Source organism: Erythrolamprus reginae, chromosome 1, assembly GCF_031021105.1.
Source record: "Erythrolamprus reginae isolate rEryReg1 chromosome 1, rEryReg1.hap1, whole genome shotgun sequence".
Lineage (NCBI taxonomy): Eukaryota > Metazoa > Chordata > Lepidosauria > Squamata > Dipsadidae > Erythrolamprus > Erythrolamprus reginae.
Window position 1 is genome coordinate 43,149,153 of NC_091950.1, and position 25,223 is coordinate 43,174,375.

The 25,223-nt window shown below is 39.8% G+C and overlaps 1 protein-coding gene across 4 annotated transcripts in view; it reads left to right on the plus strand.

The window, feature by feature from the left end:
• The window catches only part of SYNE2 (spectrin repeat containing nuclear envelope protein 2), a 319,436-nt gene that overhangs the window by 38,679 nt on the left and 255,534 nt on the right, over positions 1–25,223 (plus strand). For all 4 annotated transcript variants that reach the window (XM_070750996.1, XM_070751014.1, XM_070751005.1 and 1 more), the window contains exons 3-11: positions 6,966–7,027; positions 8,055–8,150; positions 9,513–9,590; positions 10,227–10,319; positions 17,421–17,602; positions 19,579–19,775; positions 21,532–21,632; positions 22,470–22,571; positions 24,870–25,007. In XM_070750996.1, the coding sequence (XP_070607097.1) occupies positions 6,966–7,027; positions 8,055–8,150; positions 9,513–9,590; positions 10,227–10,319; positions 17,421–17,602; positions 19,579–19,775; positions 21,532–21,632; positions 22,470–22,571; positions 24,870–25,007 (1,049 nt within the window). The remainder of the gene's footprint in view (positions 1–6,965; positions 7,028–8,054; positions 8,151–9,512; positions 9,591–10,226; positions 10,320–17,420; positions 17,603–19,578; positions 19,776–21,531; positions 21,633–22,469; positions 22,572–24,869; positions 25,008–25,223) is intronic.

Here is a 25,223-nt window from a genome sequence, read left to right on the forward strand (position 1 = left end):
TGGAAGCTTTGGGTGGGTGTTTCTTGCCTCCAGAGGGCCTGTCAAGAGGGAGGCCATTTTTACTCTTCCCAGGCTCCTAGAAAGCATCTGGAGGCTGGGGAGGGTGAAAAATGAGCCTTCCAGCCCTACCAGAAGTTGGAAAATGGGCTGTTTCCAGACTCTGGAGAGCCTCTAGGGGAGGAAAAGACTGTTTTCGCCCTCCCCAGGCTCCTAGAAATCCTCTGGAGCCTAGGGTGGGTGAAAAACAGGCCTACTGGTCCCACTGCTCTATCACATGACAAAAGTGGGAGGAATATGGGGGGGCGCATGCAGGGGGGTGAGACACATTGAATTATGGGTGTGGGCACACATGCACATGACTGGTCCCCTTGCTTTCAGCAGCGATGGCAAAAATCACTGGCCTAGCTATAATGGAATGTAGGGGCCATCTTGGAAAACAAGGAGAAAAGATGGTGCTTAGGAAACAATTAGACAAGACTGGGGGAAGATCTCTTTGGCTTAAAAATCAAAGAAATTTAGGAAAAATCCATCTTAATGAACCAAGCAGTTAAAGGTGACAAAGGGAAAATTTGCAACTTCAGACTTTAAAAACTAATGTAGCCTGTTTCCTGTCTGGTTTACTTGGGAGGCCTGATACAGTATTAGCACAAGGGGTACGCAAGGGGTACACAGTATTAGCACAACGGGTACACAATGTTTGGAGCTTAATTGTCTAATAATTCTCTTTGCAATGGTTTGAAAATATTAGCTTTCATCTTGAAAATCCCTATGCTAATGATTTAATCCTTATTTTGAATGAGGAACAAGATAATCCTTTGTGACTCTTTGCATAACAAATACTGGTGAAATGTAAATTAAATGCAAACTTAATTCTGCCTTGAGTCATCCTAGAGATGTTAAAAAATATCTAGCTAGCAAAGCATTTTAAAGGGTATTAAAAGCTAACCCCCCTTTTTTTCTCATGAAGTACAGCCTGAGTATTCTCATTGTAAATAGGGATTTTAATATAAATGGGTAATATAAGGTGGCATTTTTTCTAAGAAAAGTATATTTTTGAAAGTAGGAGTTTCTATGGATATTTTCAGACATCCAGATCATAGTTGGACTTTGTTTTTTCTTGAGGAAGAAGATGTTTAGCTTCTTATCCAAGAAGCTTCATCAGTTGTGACTGGGAGGTGGCAGAAGATTGAAGGATCATATTTTTTTTCCAGTCTTCATCTATTTCCCTATTTATCTCTATCATCTCTCTCTTTTTTCTCTCCCTTTCCTTATCTCCCTCTCTTTCTCTCTCTCTTTTTTCTTTCTTTCTTTCTTTCTTTCTCTTTGTCTCTCTCTTTCTCCTTCTCTCTCTCTTTCTCCTCTCTTTCTTTCTCTCTCTCTCTCTCTTTCTCCTACTCTCTCTCTTTCTACCTTTCCTTTCTTTCTCTCTCTCTCCCTTCCTCTCTTTCTCCTTCTCCCTTTCCTTCTTTCTTTCTTTCTCTCTGTCTCTGTCTCTCTTTCTTTCTCCTACTCTCTTTCCTTTTTCTCTTTCCTTCTCTCTCTCTCTCTTTCCCCTTCTTTCTTTCTTTCTTTCTTTCTTTCTCCCCTTTCTTCTTTCTTTCTCTTTCTCTTTCTCTTTCTATGTCACTCTTTCTCCTACTCTCTCTCTTTCTTTTCACTTGGTCGTTCATTTGGCCTCTCTTTCATTTTTCATTTGGTCATTAGCACTTAGTTAGCACAGTCAGAACCGATGAAGCTTCTTGGATGAGAAATGAAAGGTCTTCTTCCTCAAGGAAACAATATAGTCCAGTTGCCTTTTGAAAAAAAGCACCTTTATTTATTTGTTATTTATTAATTGGATTTCTATGCCGCCCCTCTCTGAAGACACTTTGAGACAAAGTGGAAATAAATTGCTCTCTAATTCACTGGGTTATCAGTAACTGGGAGAGCATTTCTCAGATTGTTGGGAAAGGAAATTGCACTTTTGCACGCTATAGGAGGTATAAAGAGTCTGGAAGTATAGCTGATAGAGAGGTGTATAAAATGAGACAGAAGGAGGCGAAACAGATAATATATGCTGCTAAAGCCTCAAAAGAGGAAGAAATAGCAAAATCTGTAAAGAAGGGGGATAAAACCTTCTTCAGATATATTAGTGATAGGAAGAAGAAAAACTGCAGCATCACAAAGCTTAGTACCGGGAATAATACATGCATTAATGGGAATAAGGAGATCGCTGACCATTTCAATAGCTACTTCTGTTCAGTTTTCTCAAAGGACACCTTACAAAATAATACTATAGAGGGATATAGCATTGCTTCCAGCTGTACGGATTCAGCTCCAGTGATCTTAGAAGCCGATGTCTTAGAAGAACTTGAAAGATTAAAGATAAATAAGGCAATGGGTCCAGATGGCATCCATCCCAGAGTTCTTAAAGAACTCAGATCTGTCATTGCTACCCCCCTGACTGATTTGTTTAACCAATCCCTGTTAACAGGAGATGTTCCTGAGGATTGGAGAATGGCCAGTGTTGTGCCTATCCACAAGAAGGGCAGTAGAGAAGAAGCTGGAAACTACAGGCCAGTTAGCTTGACATCAGTTGTAGTTAAAATGATGGAGACTCTACTCAAAAAGAGGATAAATCAGCATCTAAAAAACAATAACTTATTGGACCCAAATCAGCATGGCTTTACTGAAGGCAAATCGTGTCAGACTAATCTCATTGAGTTCTTTGACTATGTCACAAAGGTGTTGGATCAAGGTGGTGCTGTGGATATTGCCTATCTGGACTTCAGCAAAGCCTTTGATACGGTTCCACATAAAGAGCTGATAGATAAATTAGTGAAGATTGGACTTAATCCCTGGATAGTTCAGTGGATTTCAAGCTGGCTGAAGCATAGACATCAGAGAGTTATTGTTAATGGCGAGTATTCTGAGCAGAGACAGGTTACAAGCGGTGTGCCACAAGGGTCTGTTCTGGGTCCTATTCTTTTTAATATGTTTGTGAGTGACATAGGGGAAGGTTTGGTAGGGAAGGTTTGCCTATTTGCCGATGACTCTAAAGTGTGCAATAGGGTTGATATTCCAGGAGGCGTCTGTAATATGGTAAATGATTTAGCGTTACTAGATAAATGGTCAAAGCAATGGAAACTGCAGTTTAATGTTTCCAAATGTAAAATAATGCACTTGGGGAAAAGGAATCCTAAATCTGAGTATTGCATCGGCAGTTCTGTGTTAGCAAAAACTTCAGAAGAGAAGGATTTAGGGGTAGTGATTTCTGACAGTCTCAAAATGGGTGAGCAGTGTGGTCGGGCAGTAGGAAAGGCAAGTAGGATGCTTGGCTGCATAGCTAGAGGTATAACAAGCAGGAAGAGGGAGATTGTGATCCCCTTATATAGAGCGCTGGTGAGACCACATTTGGAGTACTGTGTTCAGTTCTGGAGACCTCACCTACAAAAAGATATTGACAAAATTGAACGGGTCCAAAGATGGGCTACAAGAATGGTGGAAGGTCTGAAGTATAAAACGTATCAGGAAAGACTTAATGAACTCAATCTGTATAGTCTGGAAGACAGAAGGAAAAGGGGGGACATGATCGAAACATTTAAATATGTTAAAGGGTTAAATAGGGTTCAGGAGGGAAGTGTTTTTAACAGGAAAGTGAACACAAGAACAAGGGGACACAATCTGAAGTTAGTTGGGGGAAAGATCAAAGGCAACATGAGAAAGTATTATTTTACTGAAAGAGTAGTAGATCCTTGGAACAAACTTCCAGCAGACGTGGTTGGTAAATCCACAGTAACCGAATTTAAACATGCCTGGGATAAACATATATCCATTGTAAGATAAAATACAGGAAATAGTAAAAGGGCAGACTAGATGGACCATGGGGTCTTTTTCTGCCATCAGTCTTCTATGTTTAGGAGAAGCATCCTTTTTTTAAAAAAAATGGTGAAAATTGATAAAAACCCAGAGACCAATTAGAGCACACAGAGTAGGCCTCCCCCAGGTCCCATCAGCTACACAACGTAGGCTGGCGGGACCATGGGGGAGGACCTTCTCTTTTGCCGCCCTGACTTTATGGAATCAACTCCCCTTCCCCAAGGTCCGTATGGCCCCCACCCTACTGGCCTTTTGTAAGGCCACAAAGTCCTGACTATGCCAGCAGGCCTGGGGGCCCTAAATCAATCCACTAGCTTGTCCATATATATAAATTTGGCATGAATGATTAGTACGTGTCGTTGAATCATTTTAAAAATTTTAATTAGGATTTTAGTAATTGCTCGTTTCATCTTTGACTTCTTTTTATTATTGTCATTGTCATTGTAATTTTATATTATTGCGAGCCGCCCTGAGTCCTTCGGGATTGGGTGGCATAGAAGTAAATAAAAATAAATAAATAAATAAATATGCATAGGTGTTTTGCACAGGGAGCAATAGACAAATGATGCAAGTTTGGTGTCAAACATCAGGAATCAAGTACACAAGGGCATCTTTCATGTGGTAGCATCATCATGCTCATCATGGTTAACTGATTGGCATTGGCAGAAGGAACAACAAAATTCTTCTCGGGGTAGTTTGCTTTAGTTTGCTAAAAAGAGTGTAATGTTAATGTTGCTGTCACAAATTCAATTTTGATCAAGGAAAGAAGCTCAGTACAGCTTGATGCCACACCAGAATTATTTAATTATACTTTTGCATATGAAGAGAAAAAGAAGTTGCCCCTTCCATAACTTGACTTTAGGAAATCAAATTGCAACCCTCTTCCCCTTATGCAGCCACAATAATGGGAACCTTTAGCCCCCAACCTTAGGCCACATGTACCTCTCCTGCTTACTTGTGGCTCCTAGTATTCATCAGATCTCATTAATCAAACCCTCACCCTAGCAAATTGCTGAATCTTTGCAGCATAATTTATGTTGGAAACAGTAAGGTTTACTAAACCTTTAAGCCTAAAACTGCAAATAGATGCTCTCCTTAAGAAAATGTTTGCCGTGTTATATCATATCATATAACATACATCATATATGCTGTGTTATATCACATGTCATATCTTGCCCTGGCTGGAATTGGTTACTAAGGGCCATTCAAATATTTTTCATAAATAACTCTTACTAGTAGGTGAGCTCCAAAGCAGTTTGTTAGAAACAAATGCAAACATGGACTGGCACAAAGAGTTGTTTGAACATGGTGAATAATAATCAACCCTAATTCCAGCCTTAAGCTATCTCTGAGTATACTTACTTATGCCAAGTACTTCTCAATGTAGCCATGCACTCCATTGCCTTCCTGCCAGCTGGATCAGCAGCAGTGTCACTGTGTGCTGTGTGGATGGGACTTTGATTGAAGCCTTGACTCAGGTGGGTTAGGTGCAGTAGGACTTAATACTCTCTTCTCATTATTGTTTGGACTTGGGCTTTCTGTGCCCCATCAGCTGAGAATGACTTTTCTGCAAGGATATGGTATCATCCAAATAGTGTCTCCAACCAGCAAAAATAATATTGAAAAAAAGTGCCTGTGAATGGAGCAAGAGATTGCCTAGTTGTATGTCTGCACTTCTAGATATCTCTGGTTTTCCACTCAGGTTCTGTAGATGCTAAATTCCAGGTTCTTTTTCTTCTCTGTTAGCATCAATTCACAGCATACACCTGCAGTTCAATAGGTGTTTTGCTTTCTCTGCAATCTTTAGAGCTCCAGAGCTTGATTAAATCGCAGCCTCACTGAACACCAAGTCAAGGTGATAATAAAGAATATAACTCAATGTGATGCAGGACTAAGGCTGTTGTTTAAAAACATTGTACATGGGGAGAGCCAAATATAAAGGAATCTCGTCCTTTCATTTTTCCACTGAAATTGTCCTCATGTCCCTTCAAAGAATTCTGTGTATGAATTTAGGTCTTTTTAGATTGGTGAAGTGATATGCAGCAGAGGCAATAGAGTCACTATTTCCATGCATTTGAAATATTGTCACATGTTATATGATACATTTGTGTTTTGCTGTGGAGAATAGGGTTGAAATAATGTGGCCACTTAACAAGAAAAAGATACTGATTTTCATAGAAACTGTGCTTGCTATTATATCCCTAGATATGATTTTTTGTGTGAGAGGGAGCTGATTTCAAGTCAGTCTTTAATTCCTGGAGATTGCCTGGACAAGATTTTGGAAGAGGCCTTCTTCTTAGGCCTATGAGAGAGCAATTGGCCCAAGTCACTCATATGGCTTTGTGCCTAAGGCAGGATTAGAACTCATAGTCTCTAGTCTGGTGCATTAACCACAACACCAAACTGGTTCCCTATTTATAGTGTGCTGTGACCAGGTGATATGTAGTCATGCTGTACTTGCTTTTTAGAGGCTTGAATGGAGAGATGCTATTTGAAGGTCTTTCTTTTTCTTGATGTTTTTGGTTTTTAAACTAAACCGCTTAGAGAGGGCTGGAAAGTACTATGAAATGGTATTTAAGTCTAAGTGCTATTACTATTTCTAAATGTAGATATTTAAATGAGACCTTTAAATAGACTTTTCCAAACCTGGAGTTCAAATCCTTGTATAACATCAGACTGGGAAGACTAAAATAGCAGACAACTTTTAAAAATGGATTGAACTTGATGTCAAAATAATTAATATATGTATTTTCTTTTCTTTGATAATTAGATTTTATAGATTGTTTCAAAATACCATACATATACAGCTATGGGACATAAATCTGTACTATTGCAAACAATGCATTCTTAATTATTGTAATTATTGTCTAACTTTAAAATCTGCCTCTCTCATAGTACTTTTTATAGAGTTGCATATATTCACCAGTGGGAGCACTGATTTTTTTTTCTAAATTCCATACATGATAACCTGGCTATCAAAAAGTGTTTTATACATCTTGTTTTCATTTGTAAACAAAATAGGCATTAGTAGTAGTAGTAAATATATTTATAACCTCAAGTTTAATTTATAAGTAATTTTATATTGTTGTTTTTATTTTCCAAAATAGCTGAACAAGAGGATACTCAAAAAAGAACTTTCACGAGCTGGGTGAACTCACAACTAGAAAAGGTAATGGCATGGTGGTGATGTAGAATATCATTTTTAAAATATATGTAAAGTATAATAATGTTTCAGTCCCTTTTATCTTATTAAATATTTGAATCTCAATAGGAAAATTAAAGAGAAACAGAAAGTGTTTACAATGAGTATCAAAGCTTGGTGAAATGTCTGAATTACTTGTAGGCTATAGGGCAGAAGTCTTTAAACTTGGCAACTTTAAGACTTGTGGATTTCAACTCTCAGAATTTTCCCGCCAGCATACCTGTCTGGAGAATTCTGGAAATTTAATGGTCAGAGCTGATAATTAAACCAACATTGGCTCAGTTGTTCATCTTTTACCACTTAAACAGTACTAGATTGAAACATGACTCAGCATGTTATAAGGTAGCTGCCTTGGTGGCCTCTCAGCTCAACAGATCCAAGAATGGGCCTTCTGTTTTGGCCCATTTGGAGTAGTGAACGTTTTACTTGTACTTTCACAACATTGCTGACATGGTATATAAGTCTAGTCACAAAATGCCCAATGATCAATTTGGTGAATATTGCTCCCAAATATTCTTTGTGGTCTCCCAGGATGATCCCTGTTTCAGTAATTTACAATAGCTTTGTCTTTTGAAGGGTAGAGCAAGGACAAGCCCTCACCAATTTTATTTTCTAAGGATGCCTATTTACAAATTGATTTAGAAATCTGTAAATAAAGAGATGATGCTAGAGACTGATGCTTGGTTTTTCAAGTTGGCAGATTCTCTATTATCATTATAAGTACTACTAATTAAACACATGTTTTAAAACGGATTAAAATCTCATGCAATAGAAAGTGTCATTTAACCTATAATTGAAAGTATGAAATAGCAGGTTTTTATGATGATTCTGAGACTAACACACTGAGAACTGAGTGCTGAAATATTTGCACAAGACGTCCTTCAGTCTAGGAAAAAAAACCCAAATATGCATTCAATTATGCATATCATCTTGTTGCAATGCAAATTAAAAGCATTATAGTATATATAACCAAATATAAATAATTATTCCGCAGCATCCATCACCTTCTCTTATCTCGGACTTGTATTCAGACATTGGGAAGGGACATGTGCTTTTGGATCTACTGGAGGTCCTTTCCGGACAACAATTGGTAAGAGTATTATGAATAATGCAATGACAAGAATTCATAGAAAGGGTACATGTAGTTCTCAGGTTTCTCAAAGTTTGTTAACCAAACAGCCCAAGTTTCTCAGCTGAAGAAAATATAGATGCATTTCCTAAAAATCTTTTTACCATTTATATTGCGCCTCTATTATTTTTTAATTTAAAAAGTGAAGACAGCAAACATATCCAACACACATTCCTCCTACTTTCCCCACAACAACAATCCTGCAGAGGTGAGTTGGGCTTAGAGACCGTCACCCAAATGTTGTAGTTCAGCAGTTCAAATCTCACTACCGGCTCAAGGTTGACTCAGCCTCCCATCCTTCCAAGGTGGATAAAATGAGGACCCAGATTGTTGGGGTAAATAGGCTGATTCAATAAACGACTTAGAGAGAACTGTAAAAAGCACTATGAAGCAGTATGTAAGTCTAAATGTTATTACTATTGCAAATGCTATTTTGTGTTAGTACTATTTTTCAAAATACAAACTATTTTATACCAAAAGTGTTTAGGGCAGTGATGGTGAACCTTTTTATTCTCGGGGGCCAAATGAGCATGGGCGCATGCTATCACACATGTGCGAGTGCCCACACCCATAATTCAGTGCCTGGGGAGGGCAAAACAGCTTCCCCCTCCCCCTGGAGGTCCTCTGGAGACTGGAAATGGCCAGTTTCCCAACTTCTGGTGGGCCCAGCAGACTTGTGTTTCACCTTCCCCAGGCTCCAAAGGCTTTCCTGAAGCTGGGGAAGGGTAAAAACGCCCTCCCCCATCCCCCCAGAGGCTCTCTGGAAGCTAAAAACACCCTCCCAGAGCCTCTGTGCAAACCAAAAACCAGCTGGCCAGCACACACATGCACGTTGGAGCTGAGCTGAGGCAATGGCTCGCATACCAGCAGATATGGCTCCATGTGCCACCTGTGGCACCCGTGCCATAGGTTCGCCATCACTAGTTTAAGGTGATAACTATCTCAGAACATGTGCTTTCCCTTCCTTATGTATCAATTTCCTCCCTCCCTCCAATTGCCTCTTTGAAGTGCGTCAGAACCTTGGGACAGTGAATTTTACTTTGACTCTTTGTAAAGCATTACATATACATATTCCTGCAATATTTACAAGAACAGTGGTAGCAGCATGTAAGAGGACAGAATCAAAGTGGAAAATAACTTCAGATTACAGTCATCTGCAAATATAATCAATTATTGCTACTTCCTTGAATTGTCCTGTTTTTATTGTCATATTACATGTTGCCTTGTAAGATTGCAATCAAGAATATGTATGTACAAATAGTAAAACATTGTTACTATTGATATTGATCAAACTGTTCTTTTCTGTTTCTTTATATTTTATAGCCACGTGAAAAGGGATCGAACACTTTCCAGTGCAGAAGTAACATTGAAAATGCCTTAACCTTCCTGAAGAATAGATCAGTTAGTATTCCAACTTTGAAAGGAGTCTGAGTTTATTTAGTTGCCGAAGCATTAAATGAATTGTTAAATGAGTTGTTCAGTGTTTATTTCCAGCAATTTCACTAAAAAATTATTTACAGATCTCAGCTACTATATAAGAACATTTTCCTACGTGTGAAGGACATCCAGATTGATTGTTAGGTCTCTGTGATATTTGCATATCTTGTGCTTTTATTTTATCTGCTTTTTATAATAAGCACGCATGGTAGCCCTTTTTTGGTGCCTGAATCACAATTCAGCAAGTTAGTTGTTACTTTTTCAAGGAAGAGAAGCAGATATCTGTGCCCTCTAGGACTTGGATTTGGGGAACTATATTCTCATCTTAAAGCAATTTTATTTTCTTTCTATACTATTGCAGTTTGTTCTACCTGTAATATTGGATCAAGATTGTTATTGTAAAAACCATACAGTAAACATTGCAGATTTATAACACAAGCCAATCTTTCCTATGGGTGTCTTCCAAATGTCCTGGGGCTTTAATTCCAAGAATTTTTCTTCTTTCAATTGACTGGGAACTTTGCGTAATAAGCTCAGCACATCTGGAGGCTTCTGGTATCTTCCTGTTTATCAAAACAATAAAATCCTCCTTTTTTGCAGCTTAAACTTATAAACATCCATGTTGCTGATATCATAGAAGGAAAACCATCCATCGTGCTTGGTCTCATATGGATCATTATATTGCATTTCCATGTAAGTATTAATCAATATAAAGAGAAAAGTTTTTCAATTTTTTCCTAAAGTTTCAATTAGCAGTTGTCCCACAACTTCAATGTAGTACTGACTTTGTCAGTTCTTCTACCACGGCTAAAACCAAGAAACTATTTCAAACATGCAATCTAACTATCTATCTAGCGCTATCTAACAAAATGAAATTCAATGGTGAAAAAAGTAAGATTCTACATTTAGGCAAGAAAAACAAAATGCACAGGTACAATATATATTGCTCAGTAGTAATTGTGAGAGGGATCTTGGAGTCCTAGTGCACAACCATTTAAATGTGAGCCAGCAGTGTGCATCAGCTGCCAAAAAAGCCAACACAGTTCTAAGCTCCATTAACAGAGGGCTAGAATCAAGATCATGTTAAGTGTTAATACCACTTTATAAAACCTTGGTAAGGCCACACTTGGAATGCTGCATTCAGTTTTGGTCACCACGATGCACAAAGGATATTGAGACTCTAGAAATAAAGTGCAGAGAAGAGCAATAAAGATGATTAGGGAACTCAAGGCTAAAACATACGAACGGTTGCAAGAACTGGGCATGGCTAGTTTAATGAAAAGAAGGACCAGGGGAGACATGATAGCAGTGTTTCAATATCTCGGGGGTTGCCACAAAGAAGAAGGAGTCAACCTATTCTCCAAAGCATCTGAAGGCAGGACAAGAAACAATGGGTGGAAACCAAACAAGGAGAGAAGCAACTTAGAACTAAGGAGAAATTTCCTGACAGTTAGAACAATTAATCCATGGAACAGCTTGCCTCCAGAAGTTGTGAATGCTCCAACACTTTAAGAAGATGTTAGATAACCATCTGTCTGAAGTAGTGTAGGGTTTCCTGCCTAAGCAGGGAGTTGGACTAGAAGACCTCCAAGGTCCCTTCCAACTCTGTTGTTGTTGTTGTTGTTGTTGTTGTTGTTGCTGTTGTTTTTAATGATGATGATGATGATGATGATAATAATAATAATAATAATAATAATAATAATAATAATAATAATTTATTAGATTTGTATGCCACCCCTCTCCGAAGACTCGGGGCGGCTCATAACAATGATAAAAACAATATTATACTGGCACAAATCTAATATTAAAAAAACTAAAAACCCTATCATAATTAAAAACCAAACAGCACATACATACCAAACATAAATTACAATAAGCCTGGGGGAAAGGTGTCTCAAATCCCCCATGCCTGACGGTATAGGTGGGTCTTAAGTAGTTTACAGAAGACAAGGAGGGTGGGAGCAGTTCTAATCTCCGGGGGGAGTTGATTCCAGAGGGCCGTGGCCACCACAGAGAAGGCTCTTCCCTTGGGGCCCGCCAGACAACATTGTTTAGTCGATGGGACCCGGAGAAGGCCAACTCTGTGAGACCTTATTGGCCGCTGGGATTCATGCGGTAGCAGGCGGTTCCGGAGGTACTCTGGTCCAATGCCATGTAGGGCTTTAAAGGTCATGACCAACACTTTGAATTGTGACCGGAAACTGAATGGCAGCCAATGCAGGCCACGGAGTGTTGTAGATATGTGGGCGAATCTGGGAAGCCCTACGATGGCTCTCGCGGCCGCGTTCTGCACGATCTGGAGTTTCCAAACACTTTTCAAAGGTAGCCCCATGTAGAGAGCGTTGCAGTAATCGAACCTCGAGGTGATAATGATGATGATGATGATGATGATGATAATAATAATAATAATAATAATAATAATAATAATAAAAAGAGAAAAGTTTTTCAATATTTTTCAAAGTTCCAATTAGCAGTTGTCCCACAATTTCAATGTAGTACTGACTTTGTCAGTTCTTCTACCATGGCTAAAACCAAGAAACTATTTCAAACACATAACTTGTAATGTAAAATTAATATAGCATTTGCCATTGTATTATCTCTCCTTTTGGCTACAATCAATAATTTTGGGAAGTTATTTATCCTATTTTAGCTTGGCTAATACAAATTGAAGTTCAAATATTATGTTATTTATAATTGTTAAGTGTTGAATGTTTTCCTCCATATGGTTGAAAAGGAAAATATTGAACCTTTAGTTACCTTTCCCCCCCCAATTCAGATACATAGTGTTGTATCCTGTAATGGCTACCTTGTAACTCTGTAAATAGTTTGTTCCTCTTTCAGCGCTGTCTGAGCCCAAGCAGGAAGTCGCTCCTGATTGGCTCAGACGCGGCCGGCTCTAGCTTTGGCGGGAACCGCAAATATATAAAAGGAGCGGTTTCTCCAGGCAGAGTCAGTCGGTACTCGCTGAATTGTCACTTTACCTTGCTGAGCTGTCACTTGTTCTCTGAGCTGAATAAAAGTACCGATTGCTCAAAACCCTGTCTCTGGGTCTACTTCACTGGCGACGAACGGACGGAAGAAACTTCGCATGCAACATGGACAAAATCCAGATCGGCCAGGCTCCGGAACTCTTCGATCCCGAGAAATCGACATGGGACGAGTACATGGCCACCTTCGAGATCTTCCTCGAGGCGGCGGGAATGCAGGACGCCGAAGCCGATCGCAGACGGGCTATTTTCCTTAACTACTGCGGCGCAGAAATCCGTAGACTTGCCCAAACTCTCACCGAACCGGAACAAGCAAGAGCCACAGCGTGGGACGTCCTACAACAAAAACTGGCGAGCCATTTCAAGCCGACCAAACCAGCCATGGTTTTTCGGCATCAATTCCACATGATGGCTCAGAGGGAAACCGAGTCGATCAGCCAGTTTACAACGCGGCTTCGAACGGTACTTGCTCAATGCAAGTTTAAAGACCCGGAAGCTCGCCTCACCGACGCCTTGGTTTTCGGCATGAAAAGCAGCACGGTGAGAAATAAACTCCTCATCGAAGAAGAGCCGAGCCTACAAACCGTGATTAAACTGGCGCAAACCGCAGAAGCAGCCGACGCAGCGGCGAGAGAATTGAAAGAGCACGGAAGGCGAGAACTCATTGCAAAAATCGACTCCGCGTCTCCCAGCGCCGTGGAAACAGACAACAGACAACAAATTCCCAGCGGAGACAACTGCCTCCTGGTGCAAGACCAGCCGAGACACCTGAGAGCTACTCACCCAGCCCCCTGCGCGGGCTGCCGGGGAAATCACCAGCGCCATCGATGCCCCTTCCGAGATGCTACATGCCGCCGTTGCAACCGGAGAGGCCACATCGCCATCGCATGCAGAGCAACAGCGCCAGAGGAAACATTTGCCACACCGCAATACCAGCGACCTCAAAACCAGACCCCCCAAGCGCGAGAAAGGAGACCATTCCGCAACGCGAGTCAAAGGAACTACTCAACCGCTAACCGCGACTACTATAGAGGTAACTCTCAATTTTCCGTGAATAACACGGCAACCAAAAAAGGGGCTAAAATTGTTATATCACTGTTACTCAATAACCAACCTTGCTCAATGGAGCTGGATACGGGCTCTAGATATACCATCATGCCCTGGGAAAAATTTAAACTGTATATGCCTAAGGTATCTAAGGCTGACCTAAATCAAACCTCTTTGGTGATTAGAGACTTTCAGGGGGGAGTAATCTCGGTCTTGGGAACAGCAAATGTACCTATCGCATTCAAGAATGTTAAATGTACCCTTCCCATGCTTATTGTAACAGGGGCCAAGCACTCCCTTCTGGGTTTAGCATGGATGGAACCACTGGGGATCGAGATTTCGGGTGTGTGTAATGTAAACTGTTATGATATGCCTAACTTTGTGAAAGAGTTCCCCGAAGTGTTCAGCCCCACACTGGGATTGTATAAAGGGCCCCCTATATCTTTCTCTATTGACCCCAAGGTCCCACCGATCAGACTAAAACCTCGCAGGGTTCCCCTGCCGCTCCTCCCCAAACTAGACATACAGCTGGACAAACTCATTAGCCAAGGTATTTTGGTCCCTGTGGAGCAGGGGCCATGGGAAACTCCCATAGTTACCCCTCTGAAGCCAGATGGCTCTTTAAGAGTTTGCGCTGATTACAAATCAACCCTAAACAAGGCACTCCAACACCACCCCTACCCCATCCCGGTTGTGCAACAACTGCTACACTCCCTGGGGGAGGGGAAAAGGTTCGCAAAGATCGACCTGGCGCAAGCTTACCAGCAACTTCCGGTCGATGAACAAACAGCAAACGCTCAAACAATTGTAACGCACAGGGGGGCTTTCAAATGCACGAGGTTACAGTTTGGGGTAAGCATAGCCCCAGGAATATTCCAGAGCATTATGGAACGCCTATTGTCAGGGGTAAATGGGGCCATTCCATACTTTGATGACATCTTAATTGCAGGGGAAAACCAGGAACAAGTAAACAAAAGAATAAGGGAAGTACTTAAGAGGTTACAGGACAAAGGTTTAAGAATCAAGCCTGATAAATGTGTCTGGGGAACCAACAGTATAGAATTCCTAGGATATAAAATAGATAAGGAAGGTATCCACCCCACAACAGAGAAGCTGAGAGCAATTAGAGAAGCCCCAGAGCCACGAGATAAGAATGAGTTGCAGGCATTTTTGGGCCTCCTTAATTTTTATTCCGTTTTTTTAAAGCAGAAGGCAACAGTAGCAGAGCCTCTCCATCGTTTACTCCAGAAGGAAGCCCGCTGGACATGGGGGAAAACTGAACGTGAAGCTTTTTCTCAAATAAAAAATTTATTAACTTCTAAAAGTGTAGTAGTCCAATATAGTGCTTCACTACCCATTAGGCTCACGTGCGACGCTTCGCCGTACGGCATAGGAGGAGTCCTAGCTCACGTTCTACCTAATAAGACAGAGGCCCCAATAGCATTTTTTTCAAGAACCATGACCAGCACAGAAAGGAATTATAGCCAGTTAGACAAGGAGGCTCTAGCATTAGTGGCAGGGGTAAAGAAGTTTCACAATTACATATTTGGAAGAAGCTTTGAGCTAGTCACTGACCACAAACCCCTACTAGGCCTGCTAGCCCCCAACAAGCCCACTCCACCTTTTATGTCTCCAAGACTAATCAGATGGGCTCTGTTCCTCTCAGGGTATCAGTATGAGCTCACCCACAAGGGGGGGAAGGAAATCAATCATGCAGACGGTCTCAGCAGATGCCCCATAACAGACTTAGTGGAAGACCCTGTTCCTTCCACAGATGTGTTAATGATAGAACTCGAGGAAAACCCACTAACCACAGCAAAAGAGGTAGCTGCACACACGCAGCAAGATCAAATCCTTAAACAAGTGGTGAACTGTGTTCTAAAGGGATGGCAAAATGATGTTGTGAAACCTGAATTGTGTGATTTTAAAAACAAGAGACTTGAGTTATCGTATGTAAAAGGTTGTTTGCTGTGGGGGGATAGAGTGATCATCCCCAAAAGCCTAAGGGGAAAGGTACTCAAAATGTTACATGTGGGTCATCCTGGGATTGTCAGGATGAAGAGCCTGGCAAGGGGGCATTTATGGTGGCCAGGGCTGGATGCTGATATTGAAAGTTGGGTTTCAAAGTGTGACCCGTGCCAAGAGTCACGGCCCAGTCCCCCCAAAACAACTCCGGCTGAGTGGGAACAGCCTGCTGGTCCTTGGTCTAGAATCCACATTGATTTTGCTGGCCCAGTGGGGTCTCAGTATTTTTTAATAGTGGTTGATGCCTTCTCCAAATGGTTGGAAATAATAGCAATGAACAACATAACCACAAGTGCCACTATCAAGGTATTGAGCAGACTGTTTGCATCCCATGGGTGCCCAGATCTCTTAGTGTCTGACAATGGGCCACAGCTAACAGCCAGGCAATTCGAATTGTTCCTAGATGGCCTAGGGGTCAGGCATGCCCTCATCTCGCCTTATTCGCCCTGGGCTAACGGATTGGCAGAACGTTACGTACGGGTGGCAAAGGAGGCATTGCGCAGGTCAGGCCCTGGGGATGTGCAACAGAACTTGGACCAATTCTTACTCACCCAACACATTACCCCTAACTCGCACACACATGTAAGCCCTGCAGAGTTATTGATGGGAAGGAAGTTGAGGTCACCACTAGACAGGTTAAACCCAAGGTTCTGTGTTAATAATAACCAAATGTGTACAAAACCTGAAAGAGAAATGTATTTGGGACAAAATGTATATGTAAAAAGTTTTGATGGAAATGTAAACTGGATGAAGGGAATTATTGTTAAGCAAAATGCACCTAAGACCTATGTTGTTAAACTAGAGGATGGTCGTTTGTGGAAACGACACATAGACCACATTCGGAAGCGAACAGAAAATCAATTGCCACAAACCGCTGACATGGACTCTCCCCCTTCAACAGACTTTAGTACATTGCCCGAAATAAGAGACACGCAAAGAGACTTATCGGGCCAGGGGGAACCATCCAGCGACGCCGAACCATCCTCGTCCTCCGAAGCCTTCGTTGGGCCCGCCAGGCCAAGTCCGCCACACCGGGAGAACAGCGGCGAGCCATCCTCCACAGTCGGTGGCGAAGGAGAAATTGAACTGCGCAGGTCAGCGCGAGCTCCTCAGAGGCCCCACCGATTGGACGACTTTGTCACATGGCTTTCTTGATGGATGTGTCCAACTATGAGGGGAGGGGTGTTGTATCCTGTAATGGCTACCTTGTAACTCTGTAAATAGTTTGTTCCTCTTTCAGCGCTGTCTGAGCCCAAGCAGGAAGTCGCTCCTGATTGGCTCAGACGCGGCCGGCTCTAGCTTTGGCGGGAACCGCAAATATATAAAAGGAGCGGTTTCTCCAGGCAGAGTCAGTCGGTACTCGCTGAATTGTCACTTTACCTTGCTGAGCTGTCACTTGTTCTCTGAGCTGAATAAAAGTACCGATTGCTCAAAACCCTGTCTCTGGGTCTACTTCACATAGTGTTGAGATAGAATAGTTCCTAGCAGGATACTAATCTCAGTGTATTGAGTGAGTATACTTATTTAATGTGATAGAAAAACCAAATCCTGCATGAAAAATGTGTCTTGTCAAAATCATGACTAACAATTTTTTTGGGGGGTAGTCTTTTTTTCTCCATGGTTTTTCTGTTATATGAGGAACAGATCATATCAAAACCAGCCATTTAATTTCTCTTAGGCACAGTCAGGCATTTTCAAATGCATTTTTCCCTTTCTTTTTGATGCCCATTGATAGATTGAAGAATTAGCAAAGGCTCTTCCTTGTGGGTACAGCCATTCATCTCTGGACAGTCCAAGCACCGTGGATTTATCACCAGCAACATGTCCAACAACTAGAACTAATGTCAAAGCAAAGGAACGATGGAAGATATCAGCAAAGAAGGCGGTGCTGCTATGGGCTAAGGAACAATGTGATAAGTATGTCAGGACAGGAAAATCAGTCTGATTCTGTCATTTATAAACCTGTTCTGTCCCATTTCCACATTTATTTGCCCATTCTAAACTTTGAGCTGCAGATCTGAGAAGCAGCTACATCTATATCGGCATATTAATCTTAAGTGTGGACCAGGCCAATTTGTGTCAGAATTCACAAAATATACATTTTTCAAACACCTCTAAATGCATAATATAGTATTTAAAAGATGTACCTCAAAAGCACATTGAGATGTATTTTTCAGCTGCTCTTTCTTCATGGAAAGTTCACAGTATGCAATATAACACCGTGAGAAGGTATTTAACACTTAATAAAGCCATATTACAGGACTCAGTGCTAAATTTAAATTTAAAATGTAGAGGAAAAGAGAGATAGATTGAAATAAGGAATAACAACAGGGGAAGGGAAAGAGGTGGGTTTTTGTGTTGCATAATATAGACTGATGTTGGACTGACATTAGAAACTGCAGTATAGTAGACTCTAGTTCAGAGTTTGCAAGGAATAAATGTTCTTCAAAACAGGTGACTTTAAGTAAAGATTATGTGAGGATTTCCTGATTCCTTCCAGATGTTTTGGACCACAATAACCTCTGCCCATTACAACTACTTGGAATTTATGAGAATCACAATCTGAAACATCTGCTATACATTAGTTGAGGAAGACTGGATTGAATAAATTCATTATGAGTGCATAATATAAACAGATTGATAGTCTGCAGCTTGACTTTATAATGAATGCAGGATAAGTTGAAAGATGTATGTAATTAGTGGTTAGTGTTGTAGCATTAGAAGAGGTAGGTGGCTATCCTTCCAAACTCTTGCATAGTAATCAAACTAGTGATAGCTTTGGGACTCGGGAAATCAAAAGAGTTGAGTAGGTTTTGCTGAAACAAATGGTGAGCTGATTTATTTTATGTATTTTATTTATTTATTTATTTTTCAAACATGTATAGAATAGTAATTTGTATAAATATAACATAAGTAAAACATAATGGAGAGGGGCAGCATACAAATCTAATAAATAAATAAATATTAAATAAATAAATAAATAAATAAAGATAGATAGATAGATAGATAGATAGATAGATAGATAGATAAAAAAAAGACAATAGGACAGTAGGACAGGAATGGTAGGCACAATGGTGCACTTATGCACGCCCCTTACAGGCCTCTTAGAAATGGGGAGAGGTTGACTGTAGACAGTCTAAGGTTAAAGCTTTTGGGGTTTGGGAAGAAACCACAGAATCAAGTAGTGCATTCCAAGCATTGATCACTCTATTGCTGAAGTTGTATTTTCTGCAGTTGAGTTTAGAGCAGTTTACATTTAGTTTGAATATATTATGTATTGGCTCAGTCTCTTTGTGATTCCCTGTTGTATAGAAAAACACAGGACTAATTTCCCATTTTTCAAGTAATCCAGTCACTCTTCTAACTGAACAACTTTTATTTTATTTGCATAGGGTTAATATGTATAATTAGACAATAAATTATCTGATATAAGTACATTCCTTCCTTGCTTATTTTTAGTTTAAGCTATTTGGTCAGCATTCATCTGTGGTGCATGGCGGAACTGCATAGAAAGAAAATGTGCTTTAAGGACAAATAGTGGGAATTTTCTTATATATCTCAATTATGTCAGTAATCAGTAGGACCTGGAAAAAAGAACCACCCTTCCTCTAAATTTTAAGTTATAATTTCCCACAGAGTTTATATTCAAAATCAGGGCAAGCTATACAGTACCTCTCACATTTTCTATTTTATTTTTTTTATAGAAAAATCTATCCATACATTTGTTAATGGAACTTCTTTACTTCGGTCTTTAAGATAAGGCCAGAAGGACTATAAACAGTTTTAAAATCAGGACGAAGGAACGGGCTGGTATACAAGTTTTTATTTTCTTCTCCAACATAATATTTCTCCCCTTTCTTTAATTTTCTGTTTTTAAATGCTTTTGATGATAGGCATGGGTCCATCAGCGTTGCTGATTTCAAATCCAGTTGGAGAAATGGATTGGCTTTCTTAGCCATCATTCATGCATTAAGGCCAGGCTTGGTTGATGTGGAGAAAGCAAAAGAGAGATCAAACAAGGAGAATCTGAGAGAGGCGTTTCAAATAGCAGAGAAGGAACTCAGTATACCCCGTCTGCTTGAACCTGAAGGTAACTCATAGATTTCACATGCACTTTGGCTTCAATCTGCTTGGTGTTGAGTTCTCAGCATCATCATTCCCCGCAGTGCTGACCGTATTGTGCTGATTTATTGTACCAATTTTGATCTCGCCTTGCTTTCCCTTGCCTTAATATTATTAATATCAGATTATTAATAATATTGGATTGGGACAGATAAAATGATAAGACTATTAAGGAAAATCAACATTATGCATATAAAAAGTGACAATCAAACATGTGCTTTGCAATTTTCTTTAATATCACTACCAAGCCTATATTTTCTAATCCTTTTGAGTGTTTTTAGATATAAAGTTATTTTAGATCAAACCACAGATCCATTTGTGTCTAATTCTGGAGTTTATTTATTTATTTATTATTTAGATTTGTATGCCGCCCCTCTCTGCAGACTCGGGGCGGCTCACAACAAGATACAGCAATCATAACAAATCCAAATAATTTAAAATATTTAAGAAGATTTAAAAAGAACCCCATTTACTAACAAACACACACAAACATACCATGTATAAATTAAACATGCCTGGGGGAGGTGTTTCAGTTCCCCCTTGCCTGACGGCAGAGGTGGGTTTTAAGGAGTTTACGGAAGGCAGGGAGAGTAGGGGCAGTTCTAATCTCCGGGGGGAGTTGGTTCCAGAGGGTCGGGGCCGCCACAGAGAAGGCTCTTCCCCTGGGGCCCGCCAACCGACATTGTTTAGTTGACGGGACCCGGAGAAGGCCCACTCTGTGGGACCTAATCGGTCGCTGGGATTCGTGCGGCAGAAGGCGGTCTCGGAGTTCTAGTATAAGATATTTAAGAGGGCCTGGGTTGAAGGAGAACTCTGCAACCTCCTCAATCATAAAAGGTTCTTCACTGGGTTCTTCTGAATTGGTTTTAGAGCTATGTCTCATACTCTGAACAGATTGTTTACAGGCTTTCTCAGTGAATCATTTATTCCTACCCCCAATCCCCTGAGAACCTTATTTAGGCTGATAGCTGTGTTTCCAAAAGTAGCAAGCTGGGCCACACTTAAAATGTTCAGAAGCTTCTTAGAGATTCCATACTACTTTCACATTGGGAAAGGGAGCTGACATATATTGGGTGGTAGAGATTTCATTCAAAGATGGGAAAGGCTATAGCATTTCATTCTCGCTAGGGGTCCAGAAATACTTGACCCACGATTTCCTTCTCTAACATAATTTCTCATTAGGAAATACCAGGGTAAATCTCTATAATATATCAAATACTTTAGGGAAGCTGTCTTACATATGAATTACCAATCCTGTTTCCCAAGGAAATAAGGCAGCAGGCAGGAGATAGAAGCATTGTGGAGTTAAATTTGGAAGACTTTCCATCACATTGAGTCGATCTGAATCTGCACAAATTTGAGGAGGTAGAATAAGAATATTTTGCCCCTTATATAATAGTCAATAATCAATTAAACCTGTGGAAAAAATATCACATTAATTGCTGTGTTGTCACATAACAATACCTTTTGTTGAACAAGTTATATCGGTCTAATTTATACATGATGTTGAACTAGAGTGAATGGTTCATAAATCATGCTAAGTTGAAATCCAGCAAAATTAATTTATGTGTGGCTCAGACAATTTTGAAACCCACCACTAATTCAATTATAGGCAGTAACATACATTGGATGTTACTCTATGGATTGCTTTTCCATAGAGCAGTGCACTATATTATTAGAAGTTCATACTTTGGAATATATTCAAAGCTCTTGGCATTCCACAGATGTTGATGTCACCAGTCCAGATGAAAAATCCATCATGACTTATGTTGCTCAGTTTCTCCAGTATTTTAAAAGTTTACCTGTGGCTGAAGATAAAATGCAGGTACAGTATGTGACATCTAAAGCTTCAGAACATATTTTATACATTTTTTTTGCACCCAGCTTTTCCCCCCAATTTTATCTATGAGTGTTCTTTGTAGAATATCAAAAAGTAGCTGTGATAAATTTTATTTTTCAGAATTTGATTAAACCTGCTAGTTCAGGTGGAATATTTTTTTAAAAAATTATGGTTTATTAAAGCAAGTAATATGTACTAATATGATAATGGTTGGGTTTGTATATTACATTAAATTAATACAAATAGATCATATAGTGGCTTAGGAGCCTGGGTGGTTAGAAGCAGTGGTTGGAATGCAGCATTGCAGACAAACTCTGCCCACAATCTGGAGTTCGATCCTTATGGGGCTTGAGGTTCATTCGGTCCTCCATCCTTTTGAGGTCAGTAAAACGAGGGCCCAGATTGTTGGGGGCTATATGTTGACTTTGTAAACTACTCCGAGAGTGCTGTGAAGTGCTATGAGATGGTATATAAGTCTAAGTCTAAGTTCAATAGTTATACCTCCAGTGCAATATGTGTATACAGTAAAATTGATATATTCTACATACTGTATCACATGCTAAATAGTGGTTTATTTTAACCATTTTTATTGGTTGAATCATAGCGATCTCAGTCACAGATTAGGTTGAATTATGTTGTAAACACTCAATGTTTGGCCTCAAACAACCTGTTGAGCCAAAACTAAAGAAGACATATGAATTAGTAGCAAATATATTTCACAGATGTTTGCAAAACAGTGTGAATAAGAGTAACAAAGCACTCTTTTCTGTGATAATGCAAACAGGAATATCTGTATATACATTTTTTTGTCCTGCTTTGCAGGGAAAAATCAAAGAGACCTTGAGCTGGCTCAGTGCCCAGGAATGCAAGTTAACAAAGTTGATGACTGAGCTAGAGAATGCATCTTTCTACAGGAAGTTTGAAGTAAGTAACTTTGTGTCCTTTGGAGGATACGTTATATTACAAGAAATATGAAATAATAACAAAGGAGCCCTGTTTTGTATCTTTTTATGAACTGAAGATTTGGGAATTTGCTTTCTGAGTTCTTTTTAGTCTTGGTTGCATTTTATGATAACATTTTATGTGATTCAGGCCACATAAAGAATTCTACTTACTAAAGACCTGGCTTTGCATGATGCCACTCCTTCTCTGCTTTTTATGCACTAGGACCTAATCAAAATAAATTTTGATTAATGATTATTTGTTTATGCATATAAAGCAGAAAATTATCATTTAAAATGTTAATGTAAAGTGTTAATGACTTTGAGAATATTACTCCTAGTTACTCATTTTTTAAAATAGTAATGTTTCATAATCATTAAAATGGAATACAACATATGAAGATAGGAACATTTTCCGTCTTTTGCCAGTCTTCTCTCTTTAGTGGAATGAAAAGCAATCAGGCACATAGCTGTTGATGAACAGATCATCTAATGTTAATGTATTTAGTCACCTTTTAAAATCATACAGGTTTATCCTTGCCACAGTAAATCCATGAATATGTCAGCTTCGATGTCTCTGGTATTATTGCATAATTGCTTTAAAATATTAGAACAAAATAAGGCACTTTATAAAGAATTTACCTATTGCTCAGGAAGTTGATTAAAATTCAGACCACTACCCTGTTTTCCCGAAAATAAGTCACCCCCAAAGGTAAGGCATGGGAGACATTTCGTAGAATTGCCTAATATAAGGCATCCCCTGAAAGTAAGACATAGAAGACATTTCGTTTCACAGTATTCTCAAACAGAACATATATAACACTGCTGTCCATAAATTGCATCCCCAAACGCTGCATCAATCAGATTTAAAACACATCCAACATGCATCCAACATGTGGCTGAGTATTTGGATGCGTTTTTGCTGCAGCAGGATCACACCCTACTGTATACTGTAGTTTTAAATATGGTAGGGGTGGTGTTCCTTCTAATATCCTATTTCAAATAACCATAGGCAACACCTATGCGGCCGCGCACCCAACAGGAAACTCCTGTGCAGCATTTTTCAAAGCCGTGCAGCCGGGATCCGTAGGGTGGGGAGGAAGGTAATGAGGCGGCTCTGGCAACAATGAGGCTTAACTTGGATGGACTCTTCTGCTCTTGCTAGAGCCTAGCTGGCAACGCCCCTTGGCTGACCGATTGGCAGCAGGCTGAACCAATCGCTGCAAGAATTCGGCTCCTCCTCTACACAAAAAAGAAGCACTGAGAAAAGGGGCGGGAGGGTAGTTGGCCAAAGAGAGAACCCAACCCTTCACTGAAAAAAAATAAGACATCCCCTGAAAATAAGACATAGCACATCTTTGGGAGCAAAAATTAATAGAAGACGCTGTCTTCTTTTCGGGGAAACAGGGTAAGAAGAATCAGACTGAAATATTGTTGCTTAATTTTCTGTTCCAATAATGGCTAAGCAGAACAGAAAGACGTGGGTTGTGTTTATGCAATGTGATTTATCAGATTGCCTACAAATCTAACAGAAGGTAGTCCTCGATTTACAACCATTCATTTGGTGACCATTCAAAGTTACAATGGCTCTGATAAAAAGTGACTTAGATCATTTTTCACACTTACGACCATTGCAGCATCCCATCGTCCTGTGTTCAAAATTTGTATGCTTGGCAACTGGTATGTGTTTATAATGATTGCCATGTCCCAAGGTCATGTGATCACCTTTTGCAACCTTCTGACAAGCCAAGTCAATGGGAAAAAAATCAGCTACGTGTAAAACCTGTTATTACCAATTGCAGTGATTCACTTAATAGCCAGAGCAGAAAACGTTCTAAAAATGGGAGAAAACTCACTTAATAACTGTCTTGCTGAGCAATAAACAATTTTGGTCAAAAGGATTGTGGTCACATTGTCAAGGATTATCTGTAGTGGTATTAAAACAATTAGTGAGTGATTTTAAGATGGATTTCTGTGGGATAGGCTGTTATTTGAATCTACTTTATTTTTCATATAATTCTAGTATGCAAATTATTATTTATTAAATGTATAAGCTGACCAACTCCCAATTGTAGAAACTGTAAACGATATAATCAAGTTAAGTTCATTATGTGAATATACTGTTGTTCATTTGAGCATCCATTTTATCCAGTCCCATTTAAATATCATGTTCTATAACCATTGACAATCCTATCCTCTTAGTGTCCTTAAATCTTTTAAGTATCTAACACTGACTATATTGAGTGCACTTACTCTTTTAAATATCAATTTAAATCCTTAGGCAATGCTATCATTTACAGAAGCATTTAATGAAGAAAAAAAAGCCTTCGTTCCCATTCTGGAATCTAAAAGAAAAGGGTCAGAGCTGAATGAAGATTACTTGGAGATGAAGGAAGCATGGGATAACCTATTGTATCAGGTCATTAGGATGTTCTCAGGAATTTGCATTTATTTTGTTGTTGTAAAAGGTTTCTTGTTCATGCATTTGATCATATGGCTTCCATGAGAACACATTCCCTCCCATAGAAATAGAATAGAATGGAATTAGAACAGAGTAGAATATAAGTCTTTATTGACCAAGTGGGATTGGACACACAAGGACTTTGTCTTTGATGCATATGCTCTTAGTGTACAT